Consider the following 20752-nt stretch of genomic DNA (forward strand, 5'->3'; position numbering starts at 1 on the left):
TAATTAGATAACGTGAGACTTAACACTCATGAATATCTTTATAAACCTCATTTCTTTTCAATATAGGACCGAAATATTATATATGTGGTCCACATAAGATCTTTGGTACTATTCTTCCACTTGAACACAATAATGCAGTCCACTTGCACAATTATTGATTGAGAATATATTGGTAATTCTGCACTCCTAAGTTAATGACCTAGAGTGTGATTTTAGGAACAGGATCCTCTCCAATTTAGTTGAACTGGAGAGTATCCAGTTAGTTATTATATCATGGGTATTTTTGTCATTTCCTATTTTTTTGGACAAATATACCCCTGCCCTATAACTAACTGGAACTGAACTGGAGAGGATCTAAATTCTTGATTTTAGACTTACCGACGGTATTGATTATTGCATACCATTAATGACTCAAGAGTGTGGACAAAGAAGGAAAAATACAACTAATTAAATATGTGATTTGAAAGATTTCAAACATAATAGCTTTTCATATTTCCCTAATTTTTCAACTAGATAATTCTCATCTTTTGAGATACTTGGCACACTAGAATCTCTAGAACCACAAAAGGATCTCTTATAGGTCCGAGAGAAGGTGTTGCAGGAAAATCATCTAAAAGATTGCCCACAGCTTCGTTGGTTGAAAAATCTTATATTTGTGTTTGTGTTTTCAAAGAATTTGACATATTTAAGGTAACAAAAACAATTTTGGAGGCAGTAACTTTATCACATTGTTATGTCATGAATTTAAATCAGTTTCATCAATGAGATGAGAATTAACTGAAGGAGTGTTTAATGGAAAAGAAATTTTTACTTGTTTTAGATGATGTGTGGAATGAGAATTATGTCTATTAAGAGATACTATTGTAAATCCTTCAAATGTGGGGGCACAAGGAAGTGAGATCATTGTAACAACTCTTAGTCATCGGTTGTATCAGTTGCTCGAACAATGTGTTATCGTCTAATAGAGTTATCAAAAGAAGATTGTTGGTCACTATTTGCAAAACATGCATTCTATTGCTCACTTATATATTTTTTATTTTCTGTTTTAATATCCATTTACCAATTAGTTTTTGTAAGCAAGTTTAAATTATATTCATTGGGTAATTGCAACAAAAATTAACCATTAGCTGATTATAAAGTTGATGAATAGTAATTTCATAGAGGGCAGAAAGAAACCGTAGACCATAAGACGTCTCGAGGAATTGATGCATGGATAAGATCTTAAACATATCCCCACCCACTTTCTTTTTCTTTTCCTTTTTTTGTTTAGTATTTGATTCTTTAGCATGTGAAATTCAGTGCCTTAATAGTAATAGCTCTTTGCACAACCGTCTCTTCTATGCAGATGTTCTGAGAGCTCCCAAATGGTATATGTCATGTTAGGACTTGACTTTCACAACTCATGGTGGGGACAGTCTTTTATGGCTTGTTTTAACCTCTTTCTCACAAATTTGGTCTCACCCGTAGCTTTACTACATAGTAATTAAATGATGCTTTTCACTGTATAGTTGTGATAGTTCTCACTACATGACTTAGAGGGCAATATGAAATTGTATCGGTGGAAAGATACGTATGGTTCGATCAAATCAAACGGGTACAATTTATCACAAACATAGCCGGCCTAATTTTCGTTTTCACAAACAGCTTATGTATATATATATATATATATATATATATATATATATATATATATATATATATAGCACACTACTCCTAGACAAAAAGATAAAATAGTGAATCTTTCTTTGTATTGAATAAAAACGGTTCTACCATATATTCAAAATTCATAAATAATTAATGACATGGAAAAAATAAAAAAAAAATCTGCATTCAGCATTGTGTGGCTGGTATGAGTCGAACAATTTTGTGTTATTTGTTTCGATTGTATTTTTGCTCATGGGAGTTAGCAGTTTGAATTTGCGGTGTGAAATGGACAAATCATTGGAGGTAATGTCTTTACGGATAATTACATAATATTCGTAATGGTTTTACCCTAAAGGAATCCAAAACTTTGTTATCTCCATTCTCACATGTTGCTACTTAATTGATACGAGAAATTCCTTTAATGATGTAATTAAGCCACAATAGAATTTGCTAAGACCAAATAGTAGGCTATATCGCCGAGTGATTGAAACTTAAGGTCCTTCCAGTGATTACTCATTGTCATATGTTTTGTTTTGACTAACTTCTTGTGACATATAACTGGGGGCCATATACTTTTTGACTTTTTTTTTTTTTTTTTTTTTTTTTTAATATATGAATTGGTATTCCTTGGTATTTATTTCTTGTCTTATTAACTTTAAATTTACATAGTCAACTTGACAGATTTTTAATCATCGTTGATCTTGATGCTTGCATAGCCCATAATTTCAAAAAAAAAATTGGTCCTCGTGCAATTATTTCCTGTTACCAGATAGTTTATATTCAATTAATATTTCACGTCTGGACTATTCAAAGTCCTATGTTTGAAATGCTTTGCATTTCTTTCTCTTTTTTTTTTTTTTAGATAAATGCTTTGCCTTATATACTAAGATGTCCTGTAGCTGATTTTTAGTGTACAACTTCTCGATTTGCTCTTCTTCTTTTTTTTGACATAATCAAACCCTTAAAAATTTGATATTTCCTATTATGATTTAAAGCATAAACCAACTACTTCCTTTTTCCATTCCTTAATAACTTCAAAGCCACAATCTTTACCCTAAACTTTGGTACCGACTAAGCATAGAAGCATGTTGTGCAGCTGTCGTATGTATGCGAGGTTGATAACTATATATTGCCATATTGGTGAACAACTTAAAAGCTATTTACTTGAAAAGAAAGTCATATATTCCCTGCGATATCCATGAAAAGAAAGTCATAATTTTTACTAAGTTGAATTTACTTGAAAAGATCCATGAATGGGTACTAGGAGGCATACGAAGCCTAATTTGCTATTTCTTAATACATGCTTTTAATTGTGCCAAAAAGAATATCTAACTTATTTGAAACCATATTCTTATCAAAATGGTACTGTGATCATTGTTAAGGTAATAGCAGTTTGCTGGCATTGAGCTGATTAGAAGCTAATGTAATTTCCGATTCCTTCAATTATTGAAATGTTGAAATAAGAAATTGAAAAAAGTTTTTGATGGTGACATTATCTATTACTAAGACCTACGGCTAATTTTTTTAATGGAGGTTCTTTTATTTATCAATATTACACATACATATGTAGATGAGTCCAACTAATAAAGTGTGTAGTGTGTGTAGTGAACTTCCATTTAATTTACAAACTCAATAATACTGAAATTTTGGTTTTATTGGATTATTTCATATGACTAAAGCCAGTTTTGGTTCCAAAGTCATCTAATGATGGTGCTTGAAAGTGTAGCTCATTTTAAAGTAAGAGACCCGGAAGACTATCAAGAAAGTACGTATTATTGTGTTCAATAATTCCAATCACAGTTTGATTTGTTGTTTTATAATGATTCCAATCACAGCTTTAGCTTCCACATTTTCTCACATTATTGTTTTGAAAGCGATCTAAGCTTGCATGAGTTGGTCTTTGAGGAAGATGTACTACCAAATCGGGCTAAAGTATCATATATACAAATAAGATGAACAAGCCAATTGTTTTATTTAATTACTTGAATATGCTTTTCTAAGTACCGATATGTTGTGGGCAGAAATTATTGGTCTCTTACAAAAAGGGATATGGAATCTTTTGTACTTGTTGCAACTGCAAGGTAAGTTTGCCGGAACTTGTCAAGACATTGTTAACTTATTTCCTTATAAATTGTTTATCTATTTATCTCCATGTCCTGTTGTCTATGTACGGTTTGGAGACTAGATAACAAAGCGATGCATTCTTACTGTCAAAACTCCAGAGTTCTATATATAATCATTATTCTTTCCATCAATAGTACTTTACTTCCTGGCCTTAACTTTTTGTATATCATCTAAGACCAAATGATAGCTATGCCTTGTGATTTCCTTTTTCTTTGATTTCATTGATTTAGTGATGACAACTCACAACGGTGTGGAGCCCACCACAACAAATGACTATATTTAATTTCTCAACCCAAAAAAAAATAAAAAGCTTCATGGAAAAGTCAAGTCTGTTAATGGGAATTTGTATCCTCTCCATTTCTCTCCATTTGGATCTGCTCCTGTTAATGGTGTAGTATGTGCCCCTGCCCCTGCCCCTGCCAGGTCCATCACTCCAATTGTCAAGTCCACTTCTTCATTTCCTTTGATTGCGAAACAAGAAAACATGGCTGAGATTGCAAGTTGCAACCACACCTCTCTTTCTCTTTTTCCAAGTGTGTTTTGAAACAAAACAGATGCTTAAAGCCCGATAATTTATTGGTGTCTTTGCAAAAGACAGATAAATTTAGGTAAAATGATAGTATTTAGACAATTATTATTATTTTTTTTTTTTAAAAAAAAAAAAAAAAAAAAAAAGCCCGTAAAGTATTTCCGAACGATGTAGTTGGCTGTATACCCTAATAAAACGATATATTTAGAAGATGTCAGCATTTATAAAACGCCGATATATTATTTACAATTGACATGAGTAAACAATTCAATAAAAGATAATAACTTTTGAATTGTAAATGCGGCACCAAGATGGCATCGTATAGCAGTAGAACGGGAAGAATATGTTTCAGATCTGGTAATGTTCTTTTGGTCGATAGTTTCATATCAAGTTTTCTCTTTAGAGAATATGTGTGATCATGTATTTTTGTCTCGGCGTGTTTTAGTGTTCGAAGTTGGTGGGTTACTATTGGGGAGGGGGGGGGGGGGGGGGGGGATGAGCATTCATAATAAACTCTTTAAAATTTCTCTAAATTTAACTCTAAAAATCTACTTTTGTTGATTTAGCTAATCAATTTTTAAAACTATTAAATAACAAACTCTCTAAATGTTTCTCTACTTTAAATAAATATTATTTTTATTGATAAAGTTAACTATTAAAAGTATTCAATCTATGCATTAAATTCAAGTTAAGCTAAACCTTTTGAAGTATTCAATGCAAAAATAATATTAAAAAAAAAAAATTAACGTTTTGGCTCATTAGATTTAAAGAGAGATTCTGACATGTTAAATTTAATTTTTTTATAGAGAGTTTGTTAAATAATAACTTTTGTGTGTTTCGTTAAAAACTTAGAGAAAAAACAAATTTTAATTTTCTCTATTTGAAATTCCAATCAACAATTAAAGACTAAAATCCATATACTTGGGGACGATTTTTCCTAAAGTGGAGGGGATTGACGTACAATGAGTAGTAGTACTGGAATACTTTGAAAAAAAATGATGGAAAGAAGGCTTAGAAGCATTCTCATTCAAACAAGCTTCTACCCATTAAATGGGCATGATATAATCCTATCGGTCTAAGTGGCGATCAATAGAAACTTCAACCGAAGGTCCCAGAAAGATTGATAGAGAGGTTTAATTTATGTATCAGTTATCCAATGTGCCATAGCGGATAGGTTGGTCGATCGCCACTTGGGCTAGTGTGGCAGAAAGCATACAACTAAGGTCATTTATGTGAATTTTGTTATATTTTCTTGAGAAACTACACCTGACCCCTCATACTTTACACTATTTTTTTGCAAAGATATCTACAAATTTTAAAATGTGGCATATGTGAAGTGCATATGCTAATTTTTTAGATGAAATAGTCTATGATCAGACTTGATCATGTTGTGTGTGAATATGCATATTACCGTTAGAATACTCATGAAGGATATATATAGAAAAAGAATTGCCACGAAAAATTATAAATAATTAATTAAATTAAATTAAAGTTGCATCTTATGCAAAAATAGTACTTTGAGTGGGTTATGGATAAGACTAATAGGTTCCATCTTTTAAATGAAGAAAAAACACATAATTTCATATTCAGGAGTAATAGGGTAAACGATAAGATTTAGGGATGAAATACTATGTTCCATCCATACCATATTGTAAAAATTATACAACTTTTTTATCACGAAAGCTTTTTATATCTCTTTTGAAAGATTCAAGAAGCATTGTACATGAAGTCTTATTTGTGAATGCATTATGTGAGCAATATGAATGTGAATGCATTCTATATATATCTGACGCTGACGTAAATGGTTTTGTTGAAATGTTGTTTATTTTGCTATTTTGGCATTACAAGAGATGATCGTAATGATAGTTTAATATCAAAGTTATTTCTTTAATCAATAGTTGTCCACTTGTACAATTATTGATTAAGGATATGTTGGTAATTCTGCACTTCTAGATTGTCATCTCTCTTTTTCAAAGGAATGGACCCATTAATGTTTCTTTCTTTCTTTTTGTCTTCATATCCTTTTATGAAGTTATTTCTTTAATCAATAACTGTCCACTTGTACAATTATTGATTGAGGATATGTTAATAATTCTGCATTTCTAGATTGTCGTCTCTCTTTTTCAAATGAAATTCCTTTCTTTCTTTCTTTTTGTCTTCTTTTTCCTTCTTTTGGTGGTAGGCCATGAACAGCCTTATGGTAGTTATTATGACAACATTTACTTTCTCCCTTTCTCTCTCCGACTAAATCAATAGATTAATGATTGCGTTTTAGATTGTGGTTTCGTAGATAAAAATTACAATTTTAAACTAAATTACAAAAAATAAATCATTTATAATTGCGCTTTTAAAAAATTACGATTCGAAAACACATAAAATTTATTGTTTCAAATCGCAGGGAGGCAAATTGGTGTTTTTTTTTAAAACGCACAATTTTAAAAGCTAAATTATAATTTTAGAAGTCAAACTATAGTTTTACCAGATAATTAACTGAATTCTTAAAAAATATATTTTTTTTTAAATAATACATTTTAAAATCGGACTTTTGAAATCCTAAACACAAACTAACCATAACCCAAGTAGACAAATGATTAATGAACAAACTTTATTATCATATAGCCTCTGTTCCACTCCTACTCGTAGCTTTACGCCTCCTGTTTTTCCATTTGTTGTTTAGTGAGATGGTGTGGAGTCCACCACAATTGCCCATATTCAATCCACCACATTTGACTTGTTTTTTTTTTTCTTATTTATCAAAAAGGTAATCAATGTTATCAATAATTTTTATAATAATTTAACAGTAATTTTGTCTTAAGCAAAGATTGAGATCTTAACTCGAAGAACATCGGGAATGGGAGACGTCTGTTAATGATTATAATCATTATTTTGGCGTTAAAAAAGTAATAAAAAGAAATAATTACGAGATGCTTGTGGCCTCATCGGCTCATCCTAATCACTTTTAGGCCATGGGCATGTATCTACCCTGACGGCTGAAGCCTGGAGGGGACTGAATCGACTGATTGATGATGAACAAGGATGCTAGCTAGCTAGATGTACCAAACATGATCTCAATTTTTTTTTTTAATGGTGTATTTGAGTTTACGATTTTAATAAGTGCGATTTAAAAATAATAATTTGAAAATGTGCGATTAAAAAATGTATTTTTTTAAAAATACAGTTAAGTGTTTGATAAAATTACAGTTTGACCTTTAAAATCGCAGTTTAACTTATAAAATTATACATTTTAAAAAAATCACAATTTTGTGTGCAATTTGAAAACACAAATTTTTTACTTTTTTCAAATTGTAATTTTTTTTAAAATTCAATCCCAAACAATTCATTTTTTGAAATTTGATTTAAAATTACATTTTTTATCAACGAAATTGCAATACCAAAGTACCCTTTAGTATTCTATACATGTATGCAAATCAATTATATTGCTATAAATGAGGTAGCATTCTTCCTTCTTAAATCTATCTCCTTTAGAAAGAAGGAGAAATGTTTCTTGGACTAGAATCATCATATTGAAATTAAACAATATTGAAATATATATAAAATTAGATGATCAAGGGTTGAAGCATTTGAGAGTTTGATATGCCATTGCCAATCCTTGAGATCTTTTGGAAATGACGTTATTTAAGGTGGAGATTCTTTGGATTAAGTGTTTAGAATGAAGGAATACATATCTGACGCTGACGCAAATGGTTTTGTTGAAATGTTGTTTGTTTTGCTATTTTGGCATTTACAAGAGATGATTGTAATGAGCCTCCTCTGTTTTTTAACAAGATTTTAGAACACTTATGTTGTAATAACTCAGAAAAAAGGTTATTCACATTTGCACTATCACTCCAGAATGACTAGTTAATTTGAAACTTTTCTAGAATTCCTTATAAATCTCAATTTTACCTAGTAATTACGCAATGTGGGACTTAACACTCATAATATCTTTATAAATCACTAACTCAATGTGAGCTATTCATTTCTTTTTAATATAGGACCGAAATATTACGCATGTGGTGCACATGAGATCTTTGGTACTATTCTTCCACTTGAACACGATAATGCAGTTCACTTGCACAATTATTAATTGAGGATATGTTGGTAATTCTGCACTCCTAAGTTAATAACCTAGAGTGTGATTTTAGACTTACCATTGATTATTGCATACTATTAATGACCCAGAGTAGGGGTGTAAACAAGCTGAGCTACTCGTGAGCTTACTCGAGATCGGCTCGAATAAACTCGATTTGTACTCGAATCGATTACTAAATGAGCTACTCGTGAACACAAAATCAAACTCGATTATTAGACAATGCAAACTCGTATAAACTCAACTCGACTCGATTAAAACTCGTGAATCCGCTCGTATAAGGATCGACTCGTTTATTAAGGCTCGACTCGTATATATATATATATATATATATATATATATATATATATATATATATATATATATATATATATATATATATTAAGTAACAAATAACAATAGTTATTAGTTAGTATATATTAATTGGTTATAATTTATTGGATATAGGTATGTAAAATAATTAAAGTGAATAATATCAATAATTAATTAATTTTATTTTTTTTTATTTTTTATTTTTATTTTTTTTATAAGTACAACAGTAACCGATTACAAGGAAAAATAAAAAACACAAATACAACAGGGCATGGGCAACCCAAATATTAAACTAAGAACGTAAATACGCGGGGGCAATGCTTCCGAAGATGCGGGCCCTTTGACTCAAGGCACGGATGCCACAAAGTCGGGGTCACCATTAAAGGTGATTTCACAAGTGTATTGAGTCACAAGGACCCAAACACTAAAACAGGGGTAAACAGGGGGAGAGGAGTACAACAAGTAAGCCCAAAAAAACAGTAATACAAAAACAATAAAATAAACAGTAGCAGTCCAGAGGAAGGCGGGGTGGGAGCCGTCCATGACGGCGCGTGGGGAACACGCGCCGCCAAGGGGAGGCCTCTCATCAGCCGGATTCGCCGGCGTGGCCCAGAAACACCGGAGGCGGTCGAGGGGGGAAGTGGGGAGCGCAAATGTGGCATACACGCGCGGAGGAGAGCAAAGAGCTCGCTGGAGCGTGTGTGCCACGCGCGGGGGAGCAGAAGCCGGCTGAGGAAAAAACGACCGTCGGTGGAAACCGGAGACGCCGGTGAACTCGGTGGTGAGGCGCGTGTCTTGTAATTGTTGGCGGAGGAGTGTAGATCTAGATCCGAAAAATTGAAACAAAACCCCTTGCCAAAAATTACAAAAAACTCGGTGGAAGGCGGCGAAAAATAGCCTGAACAGACGTTGTAGAGACACAAAAACCAGTAAAAAGCATGTAAGATAGGTGGGTAGATGGAGCTTATGCCTTAACTCCAAAGGCTTGAAAAACTGGAAAGAAGGTAGAAGGTTGAAGAGATAGATGATGGAAAGTGAGAAGTAAGGGTGGTCGTATGTTGGGGTGGAAGGAGAAGAGAGGAAAACGGAGATGGGTGGTGGGGAGGGAAGCACTGGCGGCTTGCACAGGAAAAAAATCAAGGAGAAAGGATGGAGGAGAGAGAACGGAGTGTTTTCCTTTTGGCATTTTGAAGCCTTTGGTGAAAAATAACAATTAATTATTATTCATATGATATAAGGACAATCCATATAATTAATCATATTATTCCTGTAATATAATAGGATTATATGATTATTCATGTAATATAATAGGATTATACGACTATATGATCATATAATAATATAACATTGTGCCATATGACATGTAAATATAAAATATGCAATCACTTTATTATCATTAAATATTTAATAATCATTACATTACGTGATCTAAGATCTAAGATCATACAGATTGTTAAATCATGTTAATATGTTAAATATGCTATCATATGATAATACTTAGATCATAAGATCATATAATATTAGTATTATTAGTAGACAGTTATGAATTATAATAATTATGATTTATGACTCATAAATCATAATGATCAATTTGATCATACTTAATTACTTATTATAGATTCATAGATAATTGTAATTCGGATTCTAGACTCATTGGCAATTACTTTATTGTTTGCCTTATTGCAAAATCTTAATATGTGCAGGTGTACATTATTTAAAATTTTGTGGTTTATTTATTTATTTTTTTTATTTTTTTTTGCTAAAGTCAATAATTTGAATTTTGATACGAGCCGAGCTCAAGTCGAGTACTTGAGCTCGGGATCGACCAAAATGGCCTAGCTCGAGCTCGGCTCGCACAAGATTTTCCAGCTCATGTCGAGCTCGAGCTTTATTGTTTGTTAAACGAGCCGAGCCAGAACAGGCAATACCAGCTCAAGATCGGCTCGTTTACACTCCTAACCCAGAGTGTCGACCAAAAAGAAAAAAGACAAGTAATTAAATTTGTAATTTGAAAGATTCCCAAGAAGATAACTGTTCATATTTCCCTAATTTTCCATCTAGGTGATTCCCATCTTTAGAGATACTTGGCACACTAGAATCTCAAGAACCACAAAAGGATCTCATAGGTCTGAGAGAAGGTGTTAGAGGGAAATCATCTGAAAGATTGCCCACTACTTCACTGGTTGAAGAATCTGATATTTGTGTTGGTATTTTTGAAAAATTTGACATGTTCAAGGTAATGAAAACAATTTTGGAGGCGGTAACTTTGTCACATTGTTATGTCACGTGTGACGACCCGTTTTTTTTTTTTTTTTTTTTTTTTTTTTTTTTTTAATATATACAAAAACATTTACAGGAATATTAATCTCTTAAAATATAAACGGATCTTCACAGTAGCACGACGATATGTCGCAGAGCCAACATGTACATACCCCATAATATGTACTTAGTAAATCAGAGTATAACATATATCTACTATGCAGCAAAAACATAAACCTAATAGCGAAAATCACATCTTAAACATCTATCACAAATTAATTATAATCAAGAGCCAATATTACATCTATCTAATTAAGTCTTTCACCAAATTAAATACATACATAACATAACACACACCATAAACAAAACTCCATAAAACAGAGGACACCCATGATCCCACAATTACGACCGTCGCGGCGAGCTTCGGTCATAATATCTCAAGTGCACATCTATAACACCATCGACTACGACCGAAGTACCTGTAGCCAAATGAACATCATCTATACGGTTGTGGGGGTTTGCCACATCCGTATAGGTGGAATTATGAACCCACTATCTTAGCATAAATAAATACATGCTAAACCTCAGAGGTATACTATTCACTGAGTTTTCGCAAATAACCAACTTTTTTCCCTTTTAGTCATGCGTACACTATAACAGCTACTAATTTTATAAACTTTTGTTTGAAAACCCCTATAACTGATATAGTAAACACTGACTATTAGAAAGCATTTAAACATACTAGGCAACTAATATTATACGTAGAAAATTTGTTATAGAAAACAATGGCATTTAAATCATGTAACCATCCGATAGAAATACACATAAGTTCTTTCCCATATAAGACTCTTATGCATACTAATACGTCTACTAAAACTACAATATACTTATCATGAAAACATCACACAATTTAAACAATGATCTGCATGCTCATGATGGTCTTTTTATTCATTGTAAGGCTTACCCTCTCTTTCATTATGAGGCTTACCTTTCTTTCATTATCATGAGGCTTACCTTCTCTTTCATTATGAAGCTTACCCTCTCTTTCATTATTATGTGTTCATTGGTATTTCAACATAATTAAAACTACTTAAAACATCCAAAACATATATGTTAACATATCGTCGGTTCAATAAGAAAATCATACTTATAAAAAAAAAAAAAAAAAATCATATATCATTTGCATTTCTATAAAATACGTAAAAAATATATTTTCTCAATGAGTAGAATACTCACCTTGGCTGCATTGGACTCATGACTCGGACTCTACATTAGAGAACCCATTGAAGTCTCCAATCTGAACACTATCCTGCGAATATTGGTATCGTTAGACTACGCTATTGAACATATACTCTATGACACATAAGCTACCCACGTGCTCACACGTCGCATCACCCCCTTCTAAGGCTAGCTAGGTAGTTAAAGCTATTACTAGGTTAATCATTGGTTCAAACGTTCGTATTTATTTGTTTATTATCAATAAGATGTATTTACTATTTTCATTAGTTTATATATTATTGTATTGCATTATCTTTATTAATCCCTTTTTTTGTAACACGTTGCTCATTTATTAAGTTAACAATGTATATTTGCCTCATATATATATACACAACGCTCATCAAGCTCAAACTTAGTTCGGTGGTATACTTAAGTACTTTATTCTAAGAGAAATGATCCATACACTCATTTCTCACAACAGCCTCACAACAAGCTGACGTGGCTGGTAGTATTTTATTATTTTTTTTACAAAAAGAAAACAAAACAAAACAAAAAAAGTAATAAAATATTACCAGCTACATCAGCTTGTTGTGGGGCTGTTGTGAGAAATGAGTGTAGGGATCATTTCTCTTATTCTAATATTAAGTTGTAGGATCTCAATGAATCCATTAGTTAATAACTAAACTGGGCTAAGTATAATTCAATTTATTTACTATGTTCTTACATTTACTCTATTTATTTATATCCTTCAATTTATTTCTAATTAAGTAAATATCCCGATAACTAACTCATAGAACCTAACGTTTAATATTTTAAAACGTTAATATTTCAATCTATAGTTAAATTAGACTTTCATTCACCGCTATAGTATATTCATCGCAGGTATAATCCGAGTCATATTTTATCTTACTTATTTATCTTTTACTTACTCACCTACTCATTTATCATATTGTCGAAGCATACCATTTATATACACTAATTCCTCCTCATGTCTTTTCTAAAATCCAAACCAACCAAAGCTCATAAACATAATCAAATACACCTATTAGCCCTCAAAACCGCATAACCCTACCTACATGACATTTCACTCCCTATTTCCATCACCTTTGTTATTTACACCAAAAGATCACACATTAACTTCTCATTGTATTTGCCATTAACACAAAGGATCTAAATACCTTAATTTCGAACTCTACTCCAACAAGCCAACACTTACCCATCACTCAACAATTAACATCACAAATCCACCATTCCAAATACCTCCATACATGGCCACAACATGAGCTTAACAAGACCCTTCAAGATTCAAACATTACGAGTATCAACAACCCAACAAATCCAACTCCCAATTACCGATTCAACTAAAATACATCCCTTTTATACATCAAGCCTAATAACAATCCATTCGGTTACAGTAACCCTAGAGCATAAATCCAAATAATTAAAACATAAAGCATCCAACAATAACTCATAAGGTAACTATCCAAATTCAAATACCCATAAAATCTATTCAATCTTTCATTTCAAATGAAACTCATTCAACCAAACCAACTCAACAGAGAATGCCTATTCGGTTATTCCAACCCAAATCACTTGCAAGCTCTAATCGGTAAATCGAAGAAGAGAAATCATCATCAACCAAACTCAGATCGGTTAACATCATTCGGACTACAAGTGCAAAACCCACACGGTCTAACCTTCATAAAACCCAATGGGAATTCCATCACCACCACACCATTCCATTCGGACTAGCTAGGAACATACCCAACCAGTTTCAGCCTCAAACAATACCACCACAACCTCAACATCAACAAAACCAACCAATGTTAAACCAACCCATCAACATTTATGGCAACATAACATGAAACACAAGTGTACATTACCACTTGTTAACACATAGCAATTATTGAACTGAAAGAAAACATTTTTGAGCAAATATACACCGAGAAGCAACAAAAATCCCCCAATCTCAGGTTGTTCGGCCCACACCAACTATTCCTCAACAAATATCCGAAAATCACAACCAACAACCACCCTCAATTACCTAAAACCAACTCAGATTTCTCTACTATAATTATATAACAACAATCAATAGAAAACAATAATTATTACCTCAGAATTAACTCTCAAATCAAACACCCAAAATAATCCAAACAATAGAAAATCCAGAATTTCCAATCAACAGAGGACCCATTCGGTTCTAACAATAAACCAAGAAATTCTCAACAATGCCCGTTCGCCCTCCCTAGAAAACCCTCAAAACAACCAAAGTGAATCCCTAGATTTTTATCTTAAACAAAACCCCGAAAACAACCCTAAGAAACCCATCCGAAAATTCTATAAAAATTAACAAAATATTGGAATAACACAAGGAGAATCGGTTTCTACCTTACTCAGATGCCGGAATGTGCTTTTAACCGCCGGAATTGCCTCTGATTTAACCAGATTCCGCACCCATCGACGACCCACCGGAAACCCATCGGAAAATCGGGCTGAAAGTCGCCAGAAATCTTCTCCTTAGTCTCCACCGGCGCTGACCCAGTGAGGATCAGGCCTCTGATCTCTCTCCCTGCCTCACGAGTCGCACGGATCCATCTCTCCGGTTCTCTCTCTCGTGGCATCGTCTCTCTCACGGCCTCACTGTATATCTCGGGTGCGTGTGTGATGGAGACGAAGAGAAGAAGATGAAAGGGGAGAAGGGAAGGGAGTCGGGCTGCTGACCGAGAAGGAAAGAAAGGAAGAGGAGAAAGGGAAAGGAGTCAAAGAACCAGGGGAGGCGTGCGTGAGAAAATGAGGGGAGAAAAGAGAGAAAGCGGGATGGGAAAGAGTGACACGTGTCACTGTCTGGGGTTGGGAGGAGAGGATAATGTTATCTTCTCCTAGCCAATTGTTTGCCAGACATATGGCAAGTGGAGATTCCCTTTATTTTTTTAAAACTCACAACTCATACAAATCACAATAGGACCCCACTAATTTAAAATCTTATCTTTTGATAATTAATATGAGATTCCATATTTAATCTAATTAAATTCCGTCAAATACAATTAATTATTTATCTCCCTATTATTATTATTCTAATTCTACTATTTTATCTTAGACTTATTTTATTTTTCATAATATAAATGTCATCACCTAGAATTTAATTATTTGCCCCATCTATTTAATAAATACAATTTATTATTTGCTAAACTCCCTATTTATTTTCTTGGTCTTTACATCACGAATCTAAATCAGCTTCAACAATGAGAATGAGAATTAACTAAAGGAGTGTTTAATGGAAAAGAAGTTTCTACTTGTTTTAAATGATGTGTGAAATGAGAATTATGTCCATTAAAAGATACTATTGTAAACCCTTCAAATCTGGGGGCACAAGGAAGTGAGGTCATTGTATCAACACGTAGTGATCGGGTTGTATTAGTTGTTAGAACAATGTCTTATCATCTAATGGAGTTACCAAAAGAAGACTGATGGTCACTATTCGCAAAACATGCATTCCATTGCTCACTTCCTTATATATATTTTTTTTATTTTCTGTTTTAATATCTATTTACTAATTAGTTTGCGTGAGCAAGTTTGAATTTTATTGGGTAATTGCAACATAAATTAACCATTAGCTGATAATAAAGTTGATGAATAGTTTGATATACTTTCGTGAAGTTATCCAATATATATATATATATATTAAGAAAACGCAGATGTGGTTAGATTGGCTTTCCACGACATAAAGGTTCTTTAATTAAAAAAAAAAAAAATGGTGTTTCTCCCAGCGAATTAAAACGATAACATTATTTTTATCTCCCTCCTTTATGTGGTCCTATTTACCATGACATTATTGTAAAAGATATCTTTGATACCTATTCTTCGACATGAACAAGATAATGCAGTCCACTTGTACAATTATTGATTGAGGATATGTTGGTAATTCTGTACTTCTAGATTGTCGTCTCTCTTTTTCAAAGGAAATGGACCCATTAAAGTTTCATTCTTTTTATCCTCTTTTTCCTTCTTTTGGTAGTAGGCCATGAACGGCCTTATTATGATAGTTATTATGACAACATTCACTCTCTCCCGCTCTCTCTCCAACTAAATCAATGGATCAATGGTTGCGTTTTAAATTGTGATTTCGTAGATAAAAAATGCGGTTTTAAATTAAATTACAAAAAATAAATCGTTTATAATTGCGCTTTTAAAAAATTACCATTCAAAAACATAGAAAATTTACTGTTTCAAATCGCAGGGAGACAAATGAGTGTTTTTTTGAAAACGTAAAATTTTAAAAGCTAAATTATAAATTTAAAAGTCAAACTATAATTTTACTAGATACTTAATTGCGTTCTTAAAATTCATTTTTTTTTTAAATAATACATTTTAAAATCGAACTTTTGAAATTCTAAACACAAACTAATCATAACCCAAGTAGACAAATGATTAATGAACAAACTTTATTATCATGATCCCTATTTATAGGGTTTAGAGTAAACACAAGTTTGGTAATCAAATTCTCATGATTTGATTACAATAAACTTGTAAATAGAAAATATTTCAATATCAACAAATATAAAATATACGAAAAATATTATATATGTTGTTTAAAAAAAAAAAAAAAAAACTCGGAGGAAACCTTTGTCTCTCTCTCTCTACCTTTTCTTTTTTTTTTTTTTTTTTTTTTTTTCTTGCTTTAATTTATTTTTTTGTTTGCATTATTTTTTAAGAGACCTTTTGAAGATATGTCCAAAGCTCCAATTACTTTTTCAAGTTGCCCATGCGGCTCTGCCGCTCTGGAGCCACCTTTTGATAGAGTTAATCGGAAAACTGTGCATCTCTAAAATAAAAAATTAAAAAAAAAAAGAAAAGAAAAGAAAGGGAAAGCTATGGTGTTTCCTCCTAATTGGCTGAACAAATGCACCACGTGATCATTAAAAATCTGGTTTTTATTAGGAGACTAGGAGTGAAGACTGTGAAGTTATTCATTGCGTTCATTTATCACGTTTATTTTATATTAATCAATATGTTAATGCTTTATTTTTTAAGTGAACATGTTATGAAATAAGTTGAAGAATAACATTCATTTCTCACACATATTTCAATATTTCATACTTGTTGGCGTTGTGTATTTAAAATCACTGATATTAAAAGTCATTTAAAACACATTACGTCAACTAGTATAATAAATAGGTGTAAGGAGTAGCATTACTCTAAATTCTTTATAAAATGACGTAACAGTCTACTAAAATATATAAAATGTAGAAAAATATTATATATTTTCCACATTTTTTCTTGGAGGCAGGATGCTCTCTCTGGTCTGTTAATATTTTCTCTTTATTTATAACATATGTTTCTATAATTATATTATGTCCTCCTTTTTTCAAATTTTGAGTTCTTGTAATCAAATCAAAGCACAGCCAACGCCTTAACGAGTATTTGCATGCTTTAAACAAATAAAAACAAAGTTTTCTATATATTTTTGAAGTTTTTTATAAGAGGATGATAACAAATAATAACAAAGTTTTCCTTATAGGAGGATGATCATAATGCTGCAGCTCCTCTTTCTCTGTTAAAACTTTTCTGCCAAACTTGTTTGAAGTGCATGCTCCAGACTTGTGTTTTCACCACAATTGTTATGGAGTCCACCACAATTGGCCATATTCAATCCACCAACGGAATCCAAAGCTCTTTCTTTTTCATTATCTAAAGAGAAGCAAAGAAACAAAAGAAACATTTTGTAAAGCAAAGTAATTTCTTTTACGCGTCCATCACTCCAATAGGCTGTTTCCTACTTCCTTCTTTGGTGTAAAAGTAATTCCCTGTGAGAAACTGCTTAGAGATAACATCACTCCAAATTGTAGCTAGAATGATTTTGCCGTTGGAGTCAAAAGCCAGAGACAAGAACAAGTTTGGAAAGGTCTTGGGATTGTGTATAGCTTTCATTTCTCTGCTCTCCTGATCATTTAGACTTATGGGTTACTTCGCTTTTGAGGAAGAAACCAAAGACAATCTCGACCAATCTCGGCCAGGGATGGGTCATGAGCACCCATCCTGCGACTTTGAATTTCTTATCTGTTGTTTCAGAGGGGTTGATTAGATTGCATAAAATTGTGACAGTTTGATGTAAAGCACATGGCAGGGAGTGGAGCTATTCCTCATTTTTGTAGGCATAGTTTTGAAGCCAATTAAAATAAAATGAAATCTCGATCTCCTGAATCATCTATATATGTACGTACTGCAATCAATTAAGACTCCAACAAATCACCAATCATTTATTTAAAAGGAGAAGATTAGATAATCAAACAAAGAGTTGAAAACCCTCGTATTCCTTTGAACAAACATTAACCAACTTGGAAACTATATAAGCAAATGATCATAGAATAATAGATCGAACAGGTAGTTGAAAACTTCAAAGGAGGAGGAGGGCATCTTGTATATTCTTTGCCATGGACTGGAGGCTCGCCTCCAGAAAAGAGACCCAATCTTCAAGTCTCCACCCTTCAATCGGATCGCTGACGAATGACCACTCGATCTTGCACCCATGTATGCCATCACCAATATCGCTTGGCAAAACCATCATTGTTGCCGCGTATGACTTCAAGCCGACGTTATTATCTAAGATCTCATAGCTCAAGCAGCGTTTGATGGGATCAATCGTAAGTAGCTTCTCTTTGGCCCATTTGATCATCGTCTCATCTCGGCCGTCTTTTATTGTGCCGGTGCAGTAACGGATCATTCCAGGCTGCCCAGAGATCCCATCTACTTGATAACACGTTTCAACACAAGGAAGCCATTTGTGCACGTTGCAAAAGTCCTCCAAGAAAGGCCACACTTGTGCTGCTGTTGGGATTGGTAGCCCAGCGGAGACCTTCCCTTCCCATTTTTTTGACCCTGTTTCCGCTTCCATATGTAATTATGTATGTATGTATGTTTGTGTCTGCCGTCTTCCGTCTGCCGTCTGCATGAGAGAAGACGGGAGAGGCCGGGCTGTCTCCTTACTTATCTATAGACTGTAGGGAAGAAACTAGAAAGATTGGCTAAAGGACAAAAATAAATTTTTTTAAAAATGCAAATTAATATTAACATTATCCAAACAGTTAGATAAATCTAATGAAAAATGTGCACGAAGTCCACACCACACCATGGGCTTTGGCCCACGGGTTAAGATGAATGGTGATGACAGCAAACAAGTACCCTGTCTCGACTCACCCGTTTTTTTTTTTTATTTAAATGTTTATAATAATTAAAAAAAAAAGTACGAAACTTATCCATCTCTGCTTTTCGTAATTCTTTTATCAAAGAGATAGAACTAAAGATAAAAGAGGTACTTGAAAGACTAGAAACTCTTGCACAACAAATAGATCTTTTAGGTCTAAGAGTAGGTGTTGCAGGGAAATTATCTGAAAGATTGCCCATAACTTCTTTGATTGAAGAATCTGATATTTGTGGTAGAAATGATGAAAATGAGGCAATCATTAAAATGTTGCTCTCAGATGATGCACATGGCAATGAGATGGGTGTGATTGCCATAGTGGGCATGGGGGGATTGGCAAGACCACCATTGCTTAGTCTGTATACAATAACAACAAGGTGAAGGAGCACTTTAACATTGATGCATGGGTTTATGTTTCAGAATAATTTGTCGTGTTTAAGGTAACGAAAACAATTCTGGAAGCAGTAACTTCGTCAATTTCTGATATTAAGGATCTAAATCAGCTTCAACTTAGACTAAAGGAGTGCTTAACGGAGAAGAAGTTTCTAATTGTTTTAGATGATGTTTGGAATGAGACTCATGATCACTATGAGACATTATGCAAACCCTTCAAATATGGGGCACAAGGAAGTAAGGTAATTGTAACAACACGTAGTGATCGTGTTGTATCAGTAGCTAGAGCAATGTCTCATCGTCTAATGGAGTTACCAGAAGAAGACTGCTGGTCACTATTTGCAAAGCATGCATTCCATGATGGCAACTCTAATGCACATGGAGAATTAGAAGTAATAGGTAGAAAAATCATCAAAAAGTGCGGCGGCCTTCCATTAGCAGTCAAGACAATTGGTGCTTTATTAAGATCTAAACCAGATGTTCATGAATAGGATAAGATATTGACGAGTGAATTATGGGATTTGTCAATTGATGAGATAGGCAATATTCTTCCTGCTCTAAGATTAAGCTATAAATATCTCCCATCACATCTAAAGCGATGCTTTGCTTACAGCTCAATCTTTCCAAAGGATTATGCTTTCAAAAAAGACCAGTTAATCATGTTATGGATGGCAGAAGGTTTCCTCCAGCAACCCAAAAACTAAACAATTGATGTGAAGGCCAAGAAAATAAATAGGGGGTTAGCAATTAATAAATAGTGTTTATAAATTGATGGGATTAATAATTAGATTCTAAGTGATGTTTATAGTGTTTAAATTAAATAAGTCTAGGATAAAAGAGAGAAATTAAATAAGATGGGGTAATAGTGCAATTTAGAAAGGATAGGGGCTAATGTTAAATAAGACCAAAGCTTGGCCTTATCCATAGCCACGTGTGTGGCTATGGATTAATGGGGAGATATTTCTCCCCTCAATCTCGCAGCAGC

General features: G+C 33.2%; 1 protein-coding gene, 1 long non-coding RNA gene and 1 pseudogene across 3 annotated transcripts; 1 reads left to right on the forward strand and 2 right to left on the reverse strand.

The window, feature by feature from the left end:
- Nucleotides 1-10287: 10287 nt before the first annotated feature.
- LOC133880734 (uncharacterized) lies at nucleotides 10288-14933 on the reverse strand. 2 transcript variants are annotated; one of them, XR_009902391.1, is made up of 3 exons: nucleotides 14565-14933; nucleotides 12195-12267; nucleotides 10288-11437 (listed from the first exon to the last, which is right to left on the reverse strand). It is a non-coding gene; the product is annotated as an uncharacterized LOC133880734 (long non-coding RNA). The 2 variants fall into 2 exon arrangements; XR_009902390.1 differs by having other exon boundaries at nucleotides 10296-11458.
- A 3473-nt stretch (nucleotides 14934-18406) lies between these two features.
- Nucleotides 18407-19154, reverse strand: LOC133879923 (lachrymatory-factor synthase-like). Its single transcript, XM_062318736.1, has one exon. It carries the CDS (start codon nucleotides 19066-19068, stop codon nucleotides 18571-18573), a length of 498 nt encoding a protein of 165 aa, XP_062174720.1. The 5' UTR covers nucleotides 19069-19154; the 3' UTR covers nucleotides 18407-18570.
- A 149-nt stretch (nucleotides 19155-19303) lies between these two features.
- Nucleotides 19304-20398, forward strand: LOC133879823 (putative disease resistance RPP13-like protein 1; annotated as a pseudogene).
- Nucleotides 20399-20752: the final 354 nt, after the last annotated feature.

This window comes from Alnus glutinosa, chromosome 10 (genome assembly GCF_958979055.1).
Source record: "Alnus glutinosa chromosome 10, dhAlnGlut1.1, whole genome shotgun sequence".
Taxonomy (NCBI): domain Eukaryota; kingdom Viridiplantae; phylum Streptophyta; class Magnoliopsida; order Fagales; family Betulaceae; genus Alnus; species Alnus glutinosa.

What these genes read in the sequence shown, in the direction of transcription:
- LOC133879923 (XM_062318736.1), bottom strand. Translation starts at nt 19,068, where the DNA reads ATGGAAGCGGAAACAGGGTCAAAAAAATGGGAAGGGAAGGTCTCCGCT.